General features: G+C 49.2%; 2 protein-coding genes across 2 annotated transcripts; one reads left to right on the top strand and one right to left on the bottom strand.

Annotated features, from left to right (window-relative positions):
* Nucleotides 1-239: 239 nt before the first annotated feature.
* On the bottom strand, nt 240-9,161 carry RILPL2 (Rab interacting lysosomal protein like 2). The gene is made up of 4 exons (XM_073313180.2): nt 7,534-9,161; nt 6,301-6,452; nt 2,756-2,866; nt 240-1,083 (listed from the first exon to the last, which is right to left on the bottom strand). The coding sequence occupies exons 1-4, from the start codon at nt 7,870-7,872 to the stop codon at nt 1,053-1,055; spliced, it is 633 nt and encodes a 210-aa protein (XP_073169281.1). The 5' UTR covers nt 7,873-9,161; the 3' UTR covers nt 240-1,052.
* A 619-nt stretch (nt 9,162-9,780) lies between these two features.
* On the top strand, nt 9,781-13,168 carry SNRNP35 (small nuclear ribonucleoprotein U11/U12 subunit 35). The gene is made up of 2 exons (XM_073313179.2): nt 9,781-9,943; nt 10,967-13,168. The coding sequence occupies exon 2, from the start codon at nt 10,970-10,972 to the stop codon at nt 11,777-11,779; it is 810 nt and encodes a 269-aa protein (XP_073169280.1). The 5' UTR covers nt 9,781-9,943; nt 10,967-10,969; the 3' UTR covers nt 11,780-13,168.
* The last annotated feature ends 485 nt before the right edge of the window (nt 13,169-13,653 follow it).

Raw genomic sequence — 13,653 nt, 5'->3', positions numbered from 1 at the left:
AGGGCAGTGCACAGAACCACCTGGCTGCACTTCTGGGTAGGAGCCGGAGGGAGGACATGCTGCTGTTTCTGGGAGTTGCTTGAGGTAAGCACTGCCTGGAGCCTGCCCCCCAACCCTTCCTGTGCCCCAACTCCCTTCCCCAGCCCTGATCCCCCTCCAAACCCCTCAGTCCCAGCCTGGAACCCCCAAACCCTCAGCCCCACCCCAGAGCCTGCATCCCCAGCTGGAGCCCTCCTGCCCCCTAACCCCCAATTTCATGAGCATTCATGGCCCACCATACGAGTTTCCATAATCATAGGTAGCCCTCAGGCCAAAAAGTTTGCCCACCCCTAGTCTAGCCAATGCTTGGCTTGTGTGTCTACCGCTAAAGGTGTCAGTTACTCCCAATTATAGTAGCCTCAGTGGTAGGCATTAGGCTGCTGAACAGAGGACATCAAACTAATTTAATACAAACTACAAGACAGCCACTATCTGGGCAACTTCCAGTTTGCTTCAGCTTCTGGGTTGCTTTAAGAGAGAGACATTTCTGGTGTCAGATCACTGACAACAAAACACACACTAAATTTAAATGCAAACATATTTTTCAGTCTTGGTAATTAGTTTTATGAATACTTTTGCAGACAGTGTAACTAGCAAAATATCAGCAAGATCATTCTAGCCTTTGAAAATCCCCTAGCCCAGACAGTGAGATGTGAGTGGAAAAATTAATATTCTCTCTTCTGTAGGCTACATTTTGGTATGGTTCTTCGAAAGACTGAAAATAGCTATATAGAAAAGGTTTATTCCACACTCCATCTGCTTGGATATGTCTAGAGGAAATATGCCATTCTTTACAAGAGGAGAAATTAACACTTACACCGTAATACAAACATTGTAAGAAATGTTATTTTATAAAGCAAAATCTTAAAGTAGTATACAAATACATGTTCTTGAGATGTGGCCTGTTCTCTACAGTGAAACTGCTGCTTTTCCTTCAAATGCTTCTTCTCTTAATTCCTTTTCAAGGGCTTTATATGCTGCAACTTTCTGAGCAGAAGTGGCTAAATTCTCAGTCATATTCGTTTTCCGTATTTAAAAGAGAACCTGGAGCAAAAAGGGGAGGGGGGGGGAAGTGTCTTACAAAAAGGAAAAGCTACAACCACCAGCTGAGCCTGTTCTGCTTGCACACTGGGCTGCTCTCAGGAGCTATAAACGCAGGGCTTGCGCAGGCTCCCGCTGCATGCAGCTACTTGAATCCCATCACAAACAAACCTTGGTGGATAGTCAGTAAACAACACAATGTGGAGATTCTTAGTGTACTCACAGGGGAGGCAATGGCCTTCTACAGGGTAGGACAGCTTAATGATTAGCTCTGAAAGGCTGGAAATTCTTGGACCAAGAAGGCTAACTCCAAGACAATAAATAAATGCCATGCAATTTCATGTGTCCCTGGGGCTGAGCCCTTAATTGAAAGCTTGTTTGTGTAGCAAGGATGATCTGGCCTCATAGGGTGCTTTTCATAGGCACGGGGCAAAATCACTCCTCCCTTTGCTGTTGTGCTAGTATGTGAAGCAAGCAGCACTGTCCAGGGGATAGATTATGGGGCTGGTATGTAGGAGAACTGGGTTCTCTCCCTGTCTCTGCTGCTGACATGCTGTGACCTCAGGCAAGTCACTTCATCCGTGCCTCAGTTTCCCCTCACTCAAATTCTGATGCCCACCTTTATAAAGCACTTTGAGTTCTACACCTCAAAGGTACCATAGTTTACTGTTATTTTGATGCAGTGTTTCAGGGGTGCTGCACTGATATAGTTTATAAAGTGGTCTAAAACGTAAGTACCTCTAGGAATATGAAACAGTGAGAACTGAAAGCTGGGCCATGTCATTTAAGTGGTAATTTCCCTCTAATTTTGCAAGAAGTACTCAAGCATTTGACCTGGGCCCGTTCTTAAGAAACCCTTTCCTCATACAGGCACTGCTACTAGTTAGAGATTGTGCCCGATACCTTTTAGTTAACATTGTTTACACAAAGCATCATCCTGTCTGGGTCTAATTCAGACTATCCCTGTCATGAGATTAACTCACATAAAAGTTAACTAAAGCAGCTATTATTTTTACCAGTTTATCAGAGAGGAGCTATGCACAGCTGCAGTTTGAACCAGTCAGCCTCAGACATCAAAGCAGAAGCATTCGCAGTTGAGCTACAAGATCATTGTCACTATTTCTAATGCTCGTGTCATCTTTCCAGGCTTCCTGTCACTAATATCATTGCAATACATGTTACAAAAAGAGTTAACTGTCCTTGTTATCAATGGAAGGTATTGTCTTTCAGTAGTTTGGAAACACTACAATGTAAGAATCTGGGTTTTACTGTAGCCCCTTGATCCCTTACTGTGCTAGGTGGGGTACAAATACACAGTAAAAGACAGTTCCTGCACTGAAAACGAGACAAGAGGTGGGAAAGGAAGTAGAAGCACAGAAAGGTGAAGTGATTTACCCAAGATCCAAAAGCACCTCAGTAGCAGAGCTGGGAATAGAACCCACGTTGCTGAACTCCCCAGGCAGGTCACTATTCACCAGCCCACGCTGCATCTTGGTGGTAGACTCCTGATGCTACCAAATTCTGGTTGGCTTCAGGAGGTTTGCTGGCTTCAGGATTCCAGTAACAGCCCTAACTTTTTATAACGAGGAAGGGGGGCGTTTGTGAGGGGAGAACAAGTATCCAGTCAAGTCAGCCCACCACTATAAAGTGCTTCAAGAGAAGTGACGATACTTACAGACGCTTTATGATTGTTTTCTCTTCGTTAGACTTGCTTGAGCCAGAAGGTCTGCAGACAGTGGATTCCTCTTCCATTGGCCCAGCCTGGTCCTCCCTCTGTGAAATGCCACTAGCAAAGGAGGGAGATGGGAATTTTTTAAAATCTGTGCTACACTTCTCCCCCGCCACACCCCCATGGTGCATACTGAACCCTTTCTTCATTCTGGCAGCACGTGCCGTCTGAGCAGATGATGTCCATATACCCTGCTAACGTCACTGTCACGTTTGCTGGGTGTGGTGTCTTTGCACCTTTCCTTTGTGGGTAGGCATGTTGTACCAGTTGTAGTTTGTGAAAAAATGCTACCAGGAACTGTTCTGTGCTGGTCTGGAAAGCGAGGGTTTGCACAATACAGCCACTATGATATCTATGAATGCAGACAGCGATTCAGAAAGCTCTTCATTTGTGCACAAAGTCCCACTGAAGTCAAGTGGTGTGTAAATGGTTTCCTGAATAGGAGCTCTAATTTCTCTGGACACAGCTAACCTGGACTAATGCTAATAGTGAATCACTCTTATTTTAATTGTGCCCAGTAATTTAGCTTAGATGTAGTACAGGCATAGCCGTGCCAGTCCCAGGATATTAGAGAGAGAAAGTGGGTGAGGTAATATCTTCTATTGGAACAACTTCTGTTGGCTGCATCATGGTTCCCTATCCCGTTAATGGTGAGAGAGACAAGTTTTCGAGACAGACGGAGCTCTTTTCCAGCCTTGAAGATGAGCTCAGTGTGGCTTGAAAACTTATCTCTTGCACCAACAGAAGTTGGTCCAATAACAGAAGTTACCTCACACACCTCGTCTCTCTAATTTAGCTTAGAATATTTTTATAAGAACCCCATTGATAATTGTTAGAAGCTTAAATAGCTACAGATGGAGTGTTATGTAACGATTTAATACTCAGTGAGAACTGATTTTAATCCTGTGTTGCATTTGTAAAGCACCTTCCATCCGAAGATCTCAAAGCACTAAATTCCAAGCTTGGTTACATTGGTGCAGATCCAGGGTATCTCCAGCACAGTCACTCAGATTTACACAGGTGTAACAGCAGATTCTGGCCTGAGTCAGTGAAGGTCCACAAGACCCCTGTGAGGTAAATAAGTGTCACCTTCCCTGTGCCACTTCCCTACACAGGAAATGTCCACTGGTTACAGCCTTAAGGGATATAGCTGCACCAGTGCAAACCCCGACTATAAACAGGCAAAGCTAGAATTTGAACCAAGGCTATTTCCCCTCCTTGGGACTGGGATAAGCTTCACCAGTGCAAGCCATGACTACAAGCTTTGCTGGCCTGTATTAGGGCTTTGTATAGCCAGGCAGAGGGTGCTTAGGACTACACCTTCACAGCCATCACCACTGCACTGACCTAGCCTGACTCTGCTTATCTTGAGATCTGAGGGGAATCAAAGCCCACAATATGCAGATAAGCAGTGCTGTTCAACGTGGGCATTGAACCATACTCCTTCAAAAACACCTGAGACAAACTCATGTCTTTAATAATATGTTATCCGGCCACTAAAACATTGTCTGTGAATCTTAAATTTAGGACATGACATTTTGTGCTATCTGCATGCTATATAGCCACATATATAGAAATATATTCATGACATTCTAAAACACAATTTTTATTTCAAAGGTCCCATATTTATACTACTTTGTTTTATATCTGATGCCATCAATTGAGTTTTTCAACACCCTAGGCACCTTATTAGGAGGTTATCATGTAAATCAAATTATTGTTTTTCCTTTGATTTGCTTGGATTGAAATCCAGTACTAGTTGGTAATTAGAGCCTCACAGCTCATGATCCACTTATGAATTAAACATTCACATCGTTAATTTGTAACTTGGATTCCAATGAGCTGTGTTAGGCAATTGGAGAGTCAAGGGCCAACTGAACCATTAATGGGTGACTGAGCTAACTTAGTACAGCCTGTCCGCTGAGCTGGGGGAGTGGATCCTTAACTGCATTGTTGGCAAAACTGCTGTTTGAGTGGGCAGGTTTGAAACTAGCTTCTCAGCTATAGCTTGCATTATGCATGCCTGTTATAGAAGTGTACTCAGGGTGGATTTATTATTATTTGTATTATGGTATCACATGGGGACCTCAACTGAGATCAGGGCCCCATTGTGCCAGACACTTTGCAAGGAGAGTAAAAGTCAGTCCCTGTCCCCAACAGCTTATGGTTTAATTAGTCAAGCCAGACAAAGGGTGGGAGGTGAAAACAGAACCAAAGAGGTGATGTGATTTGCCCAAAATCACACAATAGATCAGTGGCAGTGCTAGGAACAGAACCCAGGTCATCTAAATCAGGGCCCATCCTAGGGCAAATGGTGCCCCAGGCGAGGAGCATCTTCGGTGGCCCCCCTTTGTTAAACTTTTGAATATCTTATTTTTTATTGCATTTTAGCCCATTTCACGACTTTGCATGATTTGCATGCATGATTTATCCCTGTCATATAAGACAATAAATGTGCATGCTAGGATCTGTAAATCTGTATTTATTCATGCCATATATAAGCAAATATGGAATATCTGAGCCATGTTACTTCAAACATTCTATGTTCCCTTTTGTCACTAACAACAAAAACAGCACCCCGAGCCCGGTGCCCCCCATGCCTGGCACTCCAGGAAGTCACCTGGGTCACCTGCCTTGAACTGAATCCTTATCCCTGGGTGAGATTTTTGTTGTATATGCCTTACTCAGTCTTCAGCTGGAGGGTCTCACAAAATATGCATTTTCATCCTGAAGGATGCTAAAGTGCTTTACAGCTATACATACAGCATCACTGAAATGCACACATCTCTGAGATGAAGGGTGGTAAATAAACTCGCATGTATCAGTCTGCACAACAGGAGAAGGGAAATTTTAACTAAGGCAAGCACAGAAACCTCCCTGCTCTTATGACACGTGGCATGGGATACGTAGAGCCCGGTTTTCATTAAAAATGCATGTGTGCAGTTACTATGATTGCATGTGCGAATGAGGTACTTGCACTCACACGTGGCCAGCCAGGCATACCTACCCACTGGATTTGTGTGCCCGAATTCCTACTTTGCACACACAGTTGAAGTAACTGCCTGCAGATGTTGATGTGTGCTATTACACGTGTTTGTAACTCACCTAGAGCCGGCAGGAGTTCAGTTTTAAGGTTGATTTATATCAAAAATTCCTTTTGAAACCCCCCTCCCTGACCCCTCTCTGCTTGTCTGTTTATCCTTACACCGTAAGCTTTTAGGGGCAGGGATGTCCCTTCTTTTGTTATTAATATTATTAATAATAATAATATTTATTGTTGTAGTGTCAAAGGGGGCCAACCAAGAATAAGGCCCATTTTGTGAGGCACTCTATACCCACAGAGAGCCAAAGAGTTACCGTCTTGTATATCTGGGCAGTGCCTAGCACACGGTGGGTGCTACAGCAAACAAATAATAATACTAATCTCCCCTGACATGATCCCCACATAATAAACAGGTGCTCTCTGCTGACTGGATGACCTAGTGATCTACCTCTTATAGCACTGTAGCTCCTCTTGTGTAATAAGAAGTTGTGCTTTCAGCCGGTTACGTTCCTGCAGCACATCTCTCAACTCCTGCAACGTGAACCGTGGACGATTTGGATCTGTGAGATCTATTATCATTTTGTCTGGTCCAAGGCTCAGCTGTAGAACAAAGGGCAACAGTTTAAAAACCAAACAACTGTAAGGACGCAACATGCTCAGATAGCCCCTGAGCAGCTGTCAGGCCGTACCTTAGACAAAGAATCAGGTTTATCAAACAATAGTAATTTCCATGCTTTACAGACTTTACAATCTTGATTTTTCATACCATTTAGGTGCAAAATAATTATTTGTATTTCAGTAGCGCCTGTGGGCCCCCTTGTCCCAGGCGCTGTATGCACATAGTAAGACAGTCCCCACCCCAAAGAGTTTACCTCTAAACTTGCAAAGGAAGTGCTATTATCCGCATTGTCACAGACAGGAACTGAGGCCCAGAGAGATTAAGGGACTCGCCTGAGGTTACAGAGATAATTTGAGTAGAGCTCAGAACTAAACCTAGCTTTCCTGAGTCCCAGCCAAGGGCCTAAACCACAAGGTCATTCCTCCTCTGATACACCTAATTTGCACAAACACAAGGATTTCACGTGTGTGCAAATGGCAAATTAGGTGCTTTTGTGAGAGCAGTTGTATGTAAAAGACAGATGTGCAATTGTACATCTACACTACATGAAAATCAGGGCCTGAATGTCTGAACTTCTCTCTTTCAGCATATTGACTCTGTCCAACCAAAACCATGCCCTGGCACATACAGGACATTGGCTCAACAACCTACAATGTTACAGTACAGAGCCGGTCTCTGCTTGGACAGCTGGGCCAGGATCTTCAACAGGGATGAAAAGTCAACTTCTCCAATAGGGCCTGTCCACACAATGGCTTGGATCATGTGAGCAAATGCGTTTTCCAGTGTTTTGTGCTAGAATGGGCTCCCATCAGGCAGGGATTTTTGACGCTGAGAATTCTGCTCGCCTCAAACCGTGCCTACGCTCATGAGGTTGCCAGCAGCAGTTTCTCAACAGAGCTGTAACTCTGTCAATGTGCAAAAGGTGGGCCAAACGGATGGAGATGCTTCGCTGGACATCACTAGTGTTGTTAATAAAACCCCATGCCTCCATATTGTTTCCCAAACTGTATGTTGCACAATAAGCAGATCAGTTCCTGAGGTTGCACCTGCCCTTATACCTACCTGCTCTGCATTCCCTGGAGGGCCCTCCTTTCTGAGTCCCTCCACCTCCTTTTTGAGATTGTCTCTCTCCATCTTCAGCTCCTCCACTGTCAGGTTACTCTCATTCACCAAAGCCTCCAGCATTTCCAGAATCCTCACTATCTTGAACTGCAGCTGGGCGACCCTGGTGGGCACCTCCCCCTGGGGCTCGCTGCTTATTTTCAGGATCTCCCTGCCCACCACGTAGGAAATGTCATAGACATCCTCTGCTGTCAGCTGGAAGGGGCTCTTCTCAAAGGCGTTTTCAGGGCCAAGCTCCTCCTTCTCCTCTCCCTCCCCTGGGTGCTGATGACCCTGCATGGCAAGCCCCAGTGGCCAGTCAAGCTCCTTCACGGGGGAGAGGGCTGGTTTCAGACCAGCTGCTGCAGTTGCCGCCCGCTTCGGCCACCACTCTCAACAACTTCCTTCCTCCTCCTCCGTGAAACTTGTGACCAAGTCCTCTCCTCGGCCTCCAGGGGAAGCTCCTGGGGGCCAATCAGATAACCAGGCTGGGAGGCCGGGGTGGGGCTACAAGGGTTACAATGTAGCCCTGTGGGAAGGGAGGCCGGCCGGGTGACACGGGGCAGCTTCCCTTCTAGTGAAGGGGCCCCTGCTCCCATTCTCAGGCAGCGTCCAGGAGACAGAGATGGGCGGCAGGGTGATAGGCTGGGGGCGCAGACAAAACCACCCCGCAGACTCAGTCTCTGTCGCCAGAGGCAGGGCCGCGGCTGGCATGGGAGTGATCGGTGTTGAAGTAATGGGTGGGGGGCTTTTGCAGGCTCTGAGGGCAGCTGGACATTGCCCATTGCATTTTGCAGAGAGAACGAGGATGACAAAGCAAGCCCTGGCCAGGGTGGAGCGGCTGCCCCACCCCCGGGTAACGTTTGCAGTTTCCATGGAGACGCCTCCGGAGGGGGAGGGACTCTGAAACACTCCTGGGTAGGGCCAGTTCCCCACCCACGTGCCTCAGGGTGGCGGGGGGGCCCCTTGTCACAGAACCAGATACTCAGCTCAGCCTCCAAAAGCAGGGTCCAGAGCTGCCCTTGGGATTTAAACGCCCCAGCGCTTAGCTGCTTTGCGTTGTGCACCCTCTCGGGTCAATACAGCTCGATTCGGATTGGAAGGTGAATTCCGCGCTCCGGATCCCTAGCTTGGCGCCAGCGCCGCCCGTGCCACAGCTAAGCCAGGCGGGGATTTGCTGTGCTGCTCGCAAGCCCCGGCAAACCCATCTGCAGCCAGCCCCCTCCAGCAGGGAGGGCAGCCACGCAAATGCATCTGCAGCCAGCCCCCTCCAGCAAGGGGTCAGATATTAAACTGATAAGAACGGATAGAACTTATAAGATAATATTTGTACTTCATGGTCCAGGAGACACAGCCAAGGTTTTCATTGCAGGGCCAAAAGACCAGAAACGTCAAGACACTTGATCGCACTTTGATAGGCCGAGAGACTACTTATGCTTGACCTTAGCTCTGAGGAACCAAGAAGCGATATGCATCTGCAGCCAGCGTCCCCGCAGCAGGGGGGGGGGTCAGCAAGGCGAGCCCCCCCGCGGCCAGCGTCCCCGCAGCGGGGGGGGGGTCAGCAAGGCGAGCGTCCCCGCGGCCAGCGTCCCCGCAGCGGGGGGGGGGGGGTCAGCAAGGCGAGCCCCCCCGCGGCCAGCGTCCCCGCAGCAGGGGGGGGTCAGCAAGGCGAGCCCCCCCGCGGCCAGCGTCCCCGCAGCAGGGGGGGGGTCAGCAAGGCGAGCCCCCCCGCGGCCAGCGTCCCCGCAGCAGGGGGGGGTCAGCAAGGCGAGCCCCCCCGCGGCCAGCGTCCCCGCAGCAGGGGGGGGGTCAGCAAGGCGAGCTTCCCCGCAGCAGGGGGGGTCAGCAAGGCGAGCCCCCCCGCAGCCAGCGTCCCCGCAGCAGGGGGGGGGGGTCAGCAAGGCGAGCCCCCCCGCGGCCAGCGTCCCCGCAGCAGGGGGGGGGTCAGCAAGGCGAGCCCCCCCGCGGCCAGCGTCCCCGCAGCAGGGGGGGGGGTCAGCAAGGCGAGCCCCCCCGCGGCCAGCCCGCTCAGGTTAGCGAGGAAAATGCATCTGCAGCCCGCTTCCCTCCACCAGGGGCCGGGGATTAGGAAGGCAAACGCGTCTGCCTTTCTGGAGCGCCACGTTCCCCGGGCTCGGCCCGGCCGGGGCGCGGAACGCGCTGCCCTCGCACGATGCCCGCCCCCGGCCGCGGAGCTGCGCTTTGCGCACGGCGCCCCGCCCCGCCCCGCGCGGGATTTTGCCAAGCGGCGGCTTCTGGGGTTTGCGCGCGCGAAGCGGCCCCCGCCGACGGGAAGCCGGGGCCGCGGGCTGCCGCCGGTGGGCGGGGCGGGGCGGAGAGGAGAGAAGCGGGCCGCGGCGGGGGAGAGGCGGTGAGTGGGCGGGCGGGCGGGTACAGCGCCCGGGGATTGGGCCCGGGCCGTGCACCAGGGACGCCTGCAGTAAAGCGGGGGGGGCGGGTAGATTTGTATGTGGCCGCCCCGGCCGGCTGGACAGAGGGGCTGGGTGTGGGCTGCTCGGGGAAGCCGCCCAAGAGCTGGGGATTATGTGCGAGGCCTGCGTTGTGCTGAAGGTGGGGGGAGGGGTGTGTTGACTAATTTCGGGGACCCTCGGCGGGGAGCGTCCCCCGGGTTCTCGGCAGCGCGTGAGACCCCGAGGGCAAAGCTAGGGAGGCGCCGAGCTGGCTGCTGGGTTGCGCACGCTGCAGCGGGCAAAGGGGGGAAGGCTGCAAAGCCCAGCTGGGGGCTGAGATGGGCTGAGAAGCACGTGGCCTGTGGCCGCCACCGAGCGGCCTGTGGGAGGCATCTGGCCTCTTCTTACACGCGCTTAAATACACCCAGTACCAGGCCCTAGGCAGGATATTCCCCTAAAATACATCCAGATAATGCAACGCTTCCTCCCACATCAGGAAGCAAATGTTCCCCACCTCCATAGCGAGCAAATCGCCTTCCCCAGGGGGCTGGAGCTTGAGGGAGTCTAGCTGAAAAAAGGATTCCAGTGGAGTTTGTTTTAATTAATCTTATAAGGGGATTCTTTGTCATTTCTGCAAAGTCTAAGGGGGTTTGCTAGCAAGGATGCAGGATGTGTCGAGGGTTTTCTGTGCCCCTCGCGGCCTATCCAGGAGGCGTTCTAGCAGACAGATCTGTGCTAAAAACTGAAAACCTCTCTGCATCCAAGTTTTTCTGTCTGTAACATGGGAATCAACCTGCAGGGTGGAGTGTTTTAAGTTTGTTCGTGTTTGTAAAGTGCTTTTGAGATCCTGGGATGGAAAGTGCTATAGGCAAATGCCAAGTATCCTCATTAACTGTATGTTCCAATTCACCTGTAATGGTGAACGTTTATACAGAATGTTAGCAGTGACACTGGAGTGTGTTTGATGTTTGTGTTCCCTCTAGAAAATGAACGAGTGGGCGCCCATAGCAAAAGAGTATGACCCCCTCAAAGCAGGGAGCATTGATGGCACAGATGAAGAGCCCCATGACCGTGCCATCTGGAGGGCCATGTTGGCACGGTATGTACCCAATAAGGGGGTTACGGGAGATCCCCACCTCACTCTGTTTGTAGCGAGACTGAATCTACAAACCACAGAGGAGAAGCTGAGGGAAGCCTTTTCCAGGTATGGCGACATTAGGAAGATTCGTCTGGTTAGAGACTTAGTCACAGGCTTTTCCAAGGGCTATGCGTTTATAGAGTACAAAGAGGAACGGGCGCTCTTGAAAGCCCATAGAGATGCCAACAGGCTGGTTATTGACCAGCATGAGATATTTGTGGACTTTGAGCTGGAAAGGACCCTCAAAGGATGGATCCCTCGGAGACTTGGAGGTGGTTTTGGAGGCAAGAAGGAATCCGGGCAGCTGCGGTTTGGAGGGCGGGACAGGCCTTTCCGAAAGCCCATCAATTTGCCAACTATGAAAAGTGACCTTTATGGAGAGGGGCCTGTGGAGAAAAGGGAGAGGAGCTGGTCTCGAGAGGGAGTGAGGGACTGGAGAGCGAGGGACCGAGACCCTGAAAGGAACCGAGAGAAGAGATGGCTGGAAAGGGAGCGATCGTGGGCTTGGGGTGAAAGCAACCGGGAGAGAGAGCGGGATTCCAAAGAGGAAAGGAGCAGAGGAAGAGAGAGGAAGGACAGAGAGAGAAAAGACAGGGAAAGAGACCGGAGCAGGGAGAGGGACCCAAAGAAGCAGAGAGATGACGACAAACATCGGTAGAAGAAAGTGTCTTTGTTACAGATAAGCTGAACACCTGTGTACTGTGGGGAAGTTTACAGCCAGACCCCTCCAAAACCTACTGATTCAAACAACCCTGAACTGTGGTCAGGTTCTAATCGAGGCCTGGGCCTGCCTCCCAAGAAAACGATGGGAACAGATTCGGTCATTGGGACGCAACCTGTGGCTTTGCTGTGTGCTTCCAGCCTGCAAGGAGCCCTGCTAATTTCCTGGAACTAGATCCTCAGCTGGTGTAAAGTGGGACAGAGCCACTGTCTTCAGCAGAACTGCCCCAGCCAAGCAGCTGGCCCATTGTCTCTGGTTTATTGTCCTTTAGGTAATTTCTATGGTGGTTTTGCCAGAAAGAGGGGACAATGACTCCTGCAGTAACCTGTACCTGTGTTGAATTGTGGATCTCTCATTTACAGAGCTTTTGTTCTTTGTCTCCTGTATTATGTGGTATCTGCTCTTTCTTTGGTTTGATTCCCCACCCCCACCTTATTAAATGTAAAATGTTCTTTATGTGGAAGCAAATCTTCCTGTGGATGTATTCTAACCATGCAGTGATTTTCTCCTTTCCTTCTGGAGGTCAGGACTGTAGCAGGATTCCTTAACATGGTTCAAACCATTCTATATAGGCAAGGCCAACATCGGTTATAAACAGGACAGAGCCCCAGTTCTGTTATGACATGATCCCCCTTACCCAGTAGTTTACCTCTATAGATGGGCCCTTATACTGCCTTACATTCAGCGTAGCCCTCCCCCACTCACTCAGCTTGGAGCTGAGAGAGCTGCAGCTGGGATTGGTATCACAGTCCCAGCCCTCCAGAGACTGACAGGAGTCCTACAGGAAAAAGAGGAGAGCCAGAACTGGGCATTCACAGCAAAAGTTTTTTTTTAATTATTATTATTTATTGTGAATGTTGAAATGTCATGTAGTTTAACCTAAAGATGAACTGATTAGACAGAGAAGTCAGATAACTGGAAGACCCTTCCTGGACAATTATTTACAGCAAAGCAGTTCAAACAAGAAAATGCAGCTTGGGGAGAGAGAGAGAGAGAAACAAGTTTAGTCAATGTTAGAAGGCAGATCTTAAGACAGCCAGTTATTTTATTTGTTGCTCTTCAGATGTTTTCTTTACGCAAAGTCTCACTCTTGTGTTTTATAGAGCGGGGTGGAGGGGTAGCAGGATCTGGGAAGTAAAAGCATTGGAAAGCACAGAGTATTTCATTTACTGCATCTGATTCTATGTAGTTCCATTTCTAAGAACGTTAAGGAACCAGTAATCACTGTTTGCTGTGGTTTCTCTATTATACTATGCTGCAGGGAGACCCAATGGAATGTACAAGTTGTGTGTACCTATGGAAATAAAAAGGAAATGTTTAAAAAAATTTTAAGCACACCATACTTGTTAGCATTCTGTAAGGAATACCAGACTTACAGATGTGCCTGCATTCCCACCTAATTCAGTGAGATGTAAAATGAAACGTGTGCCCAGGCTTCTTGGCTATTCAGAGAACGGCTTGTTTGTATATGAGAGAGCCCAGTCCCTAAATATTTCCTATATATGCCATGTGCTCACGTGACATACTAATGAAGTCACCTATTGAAGAAATATCTATAAAATCATCATCTTTGGCTTTTGCAAATGTTTCACACAATTTAAAAAAGATAGGAAATGATTCAGCTGCTTGAGAGATATAGGGATAGACATGATGTTTAGAAATAGTGTTTTTGACTGGTGTTGGGTGCAATGGGGAAACATGCCTTAGGAAATCTCTTTTCATGGAGAGCTGCTTCCCTCCTTCATTCAGTCTTTCCCTTTAATTAGCAGAACTTGTATGTTCTAGACATAGAGATACATGAGGGTGGATTG

The sequence above is a fragment of the Lepidochelys kempii genome, chromosome 15 (assembly GCF_965140285.1).
Source record: "Lepidochelys kempii isolate rLepKem1 chromosome 15, rLepKem1.hap1, whole genome shotgun sequence".
Classification (NCBI taxonomy): Eukaryota; Metazoa; Chordata; order Testudines; family Cheloniidae; genus Lepidochelys; species Lepidochelys kempii.
Note: the sequence above shows the minus strand (reverse complement) of the source record. Positions and strands in the feature narration are given on the sequence as shown.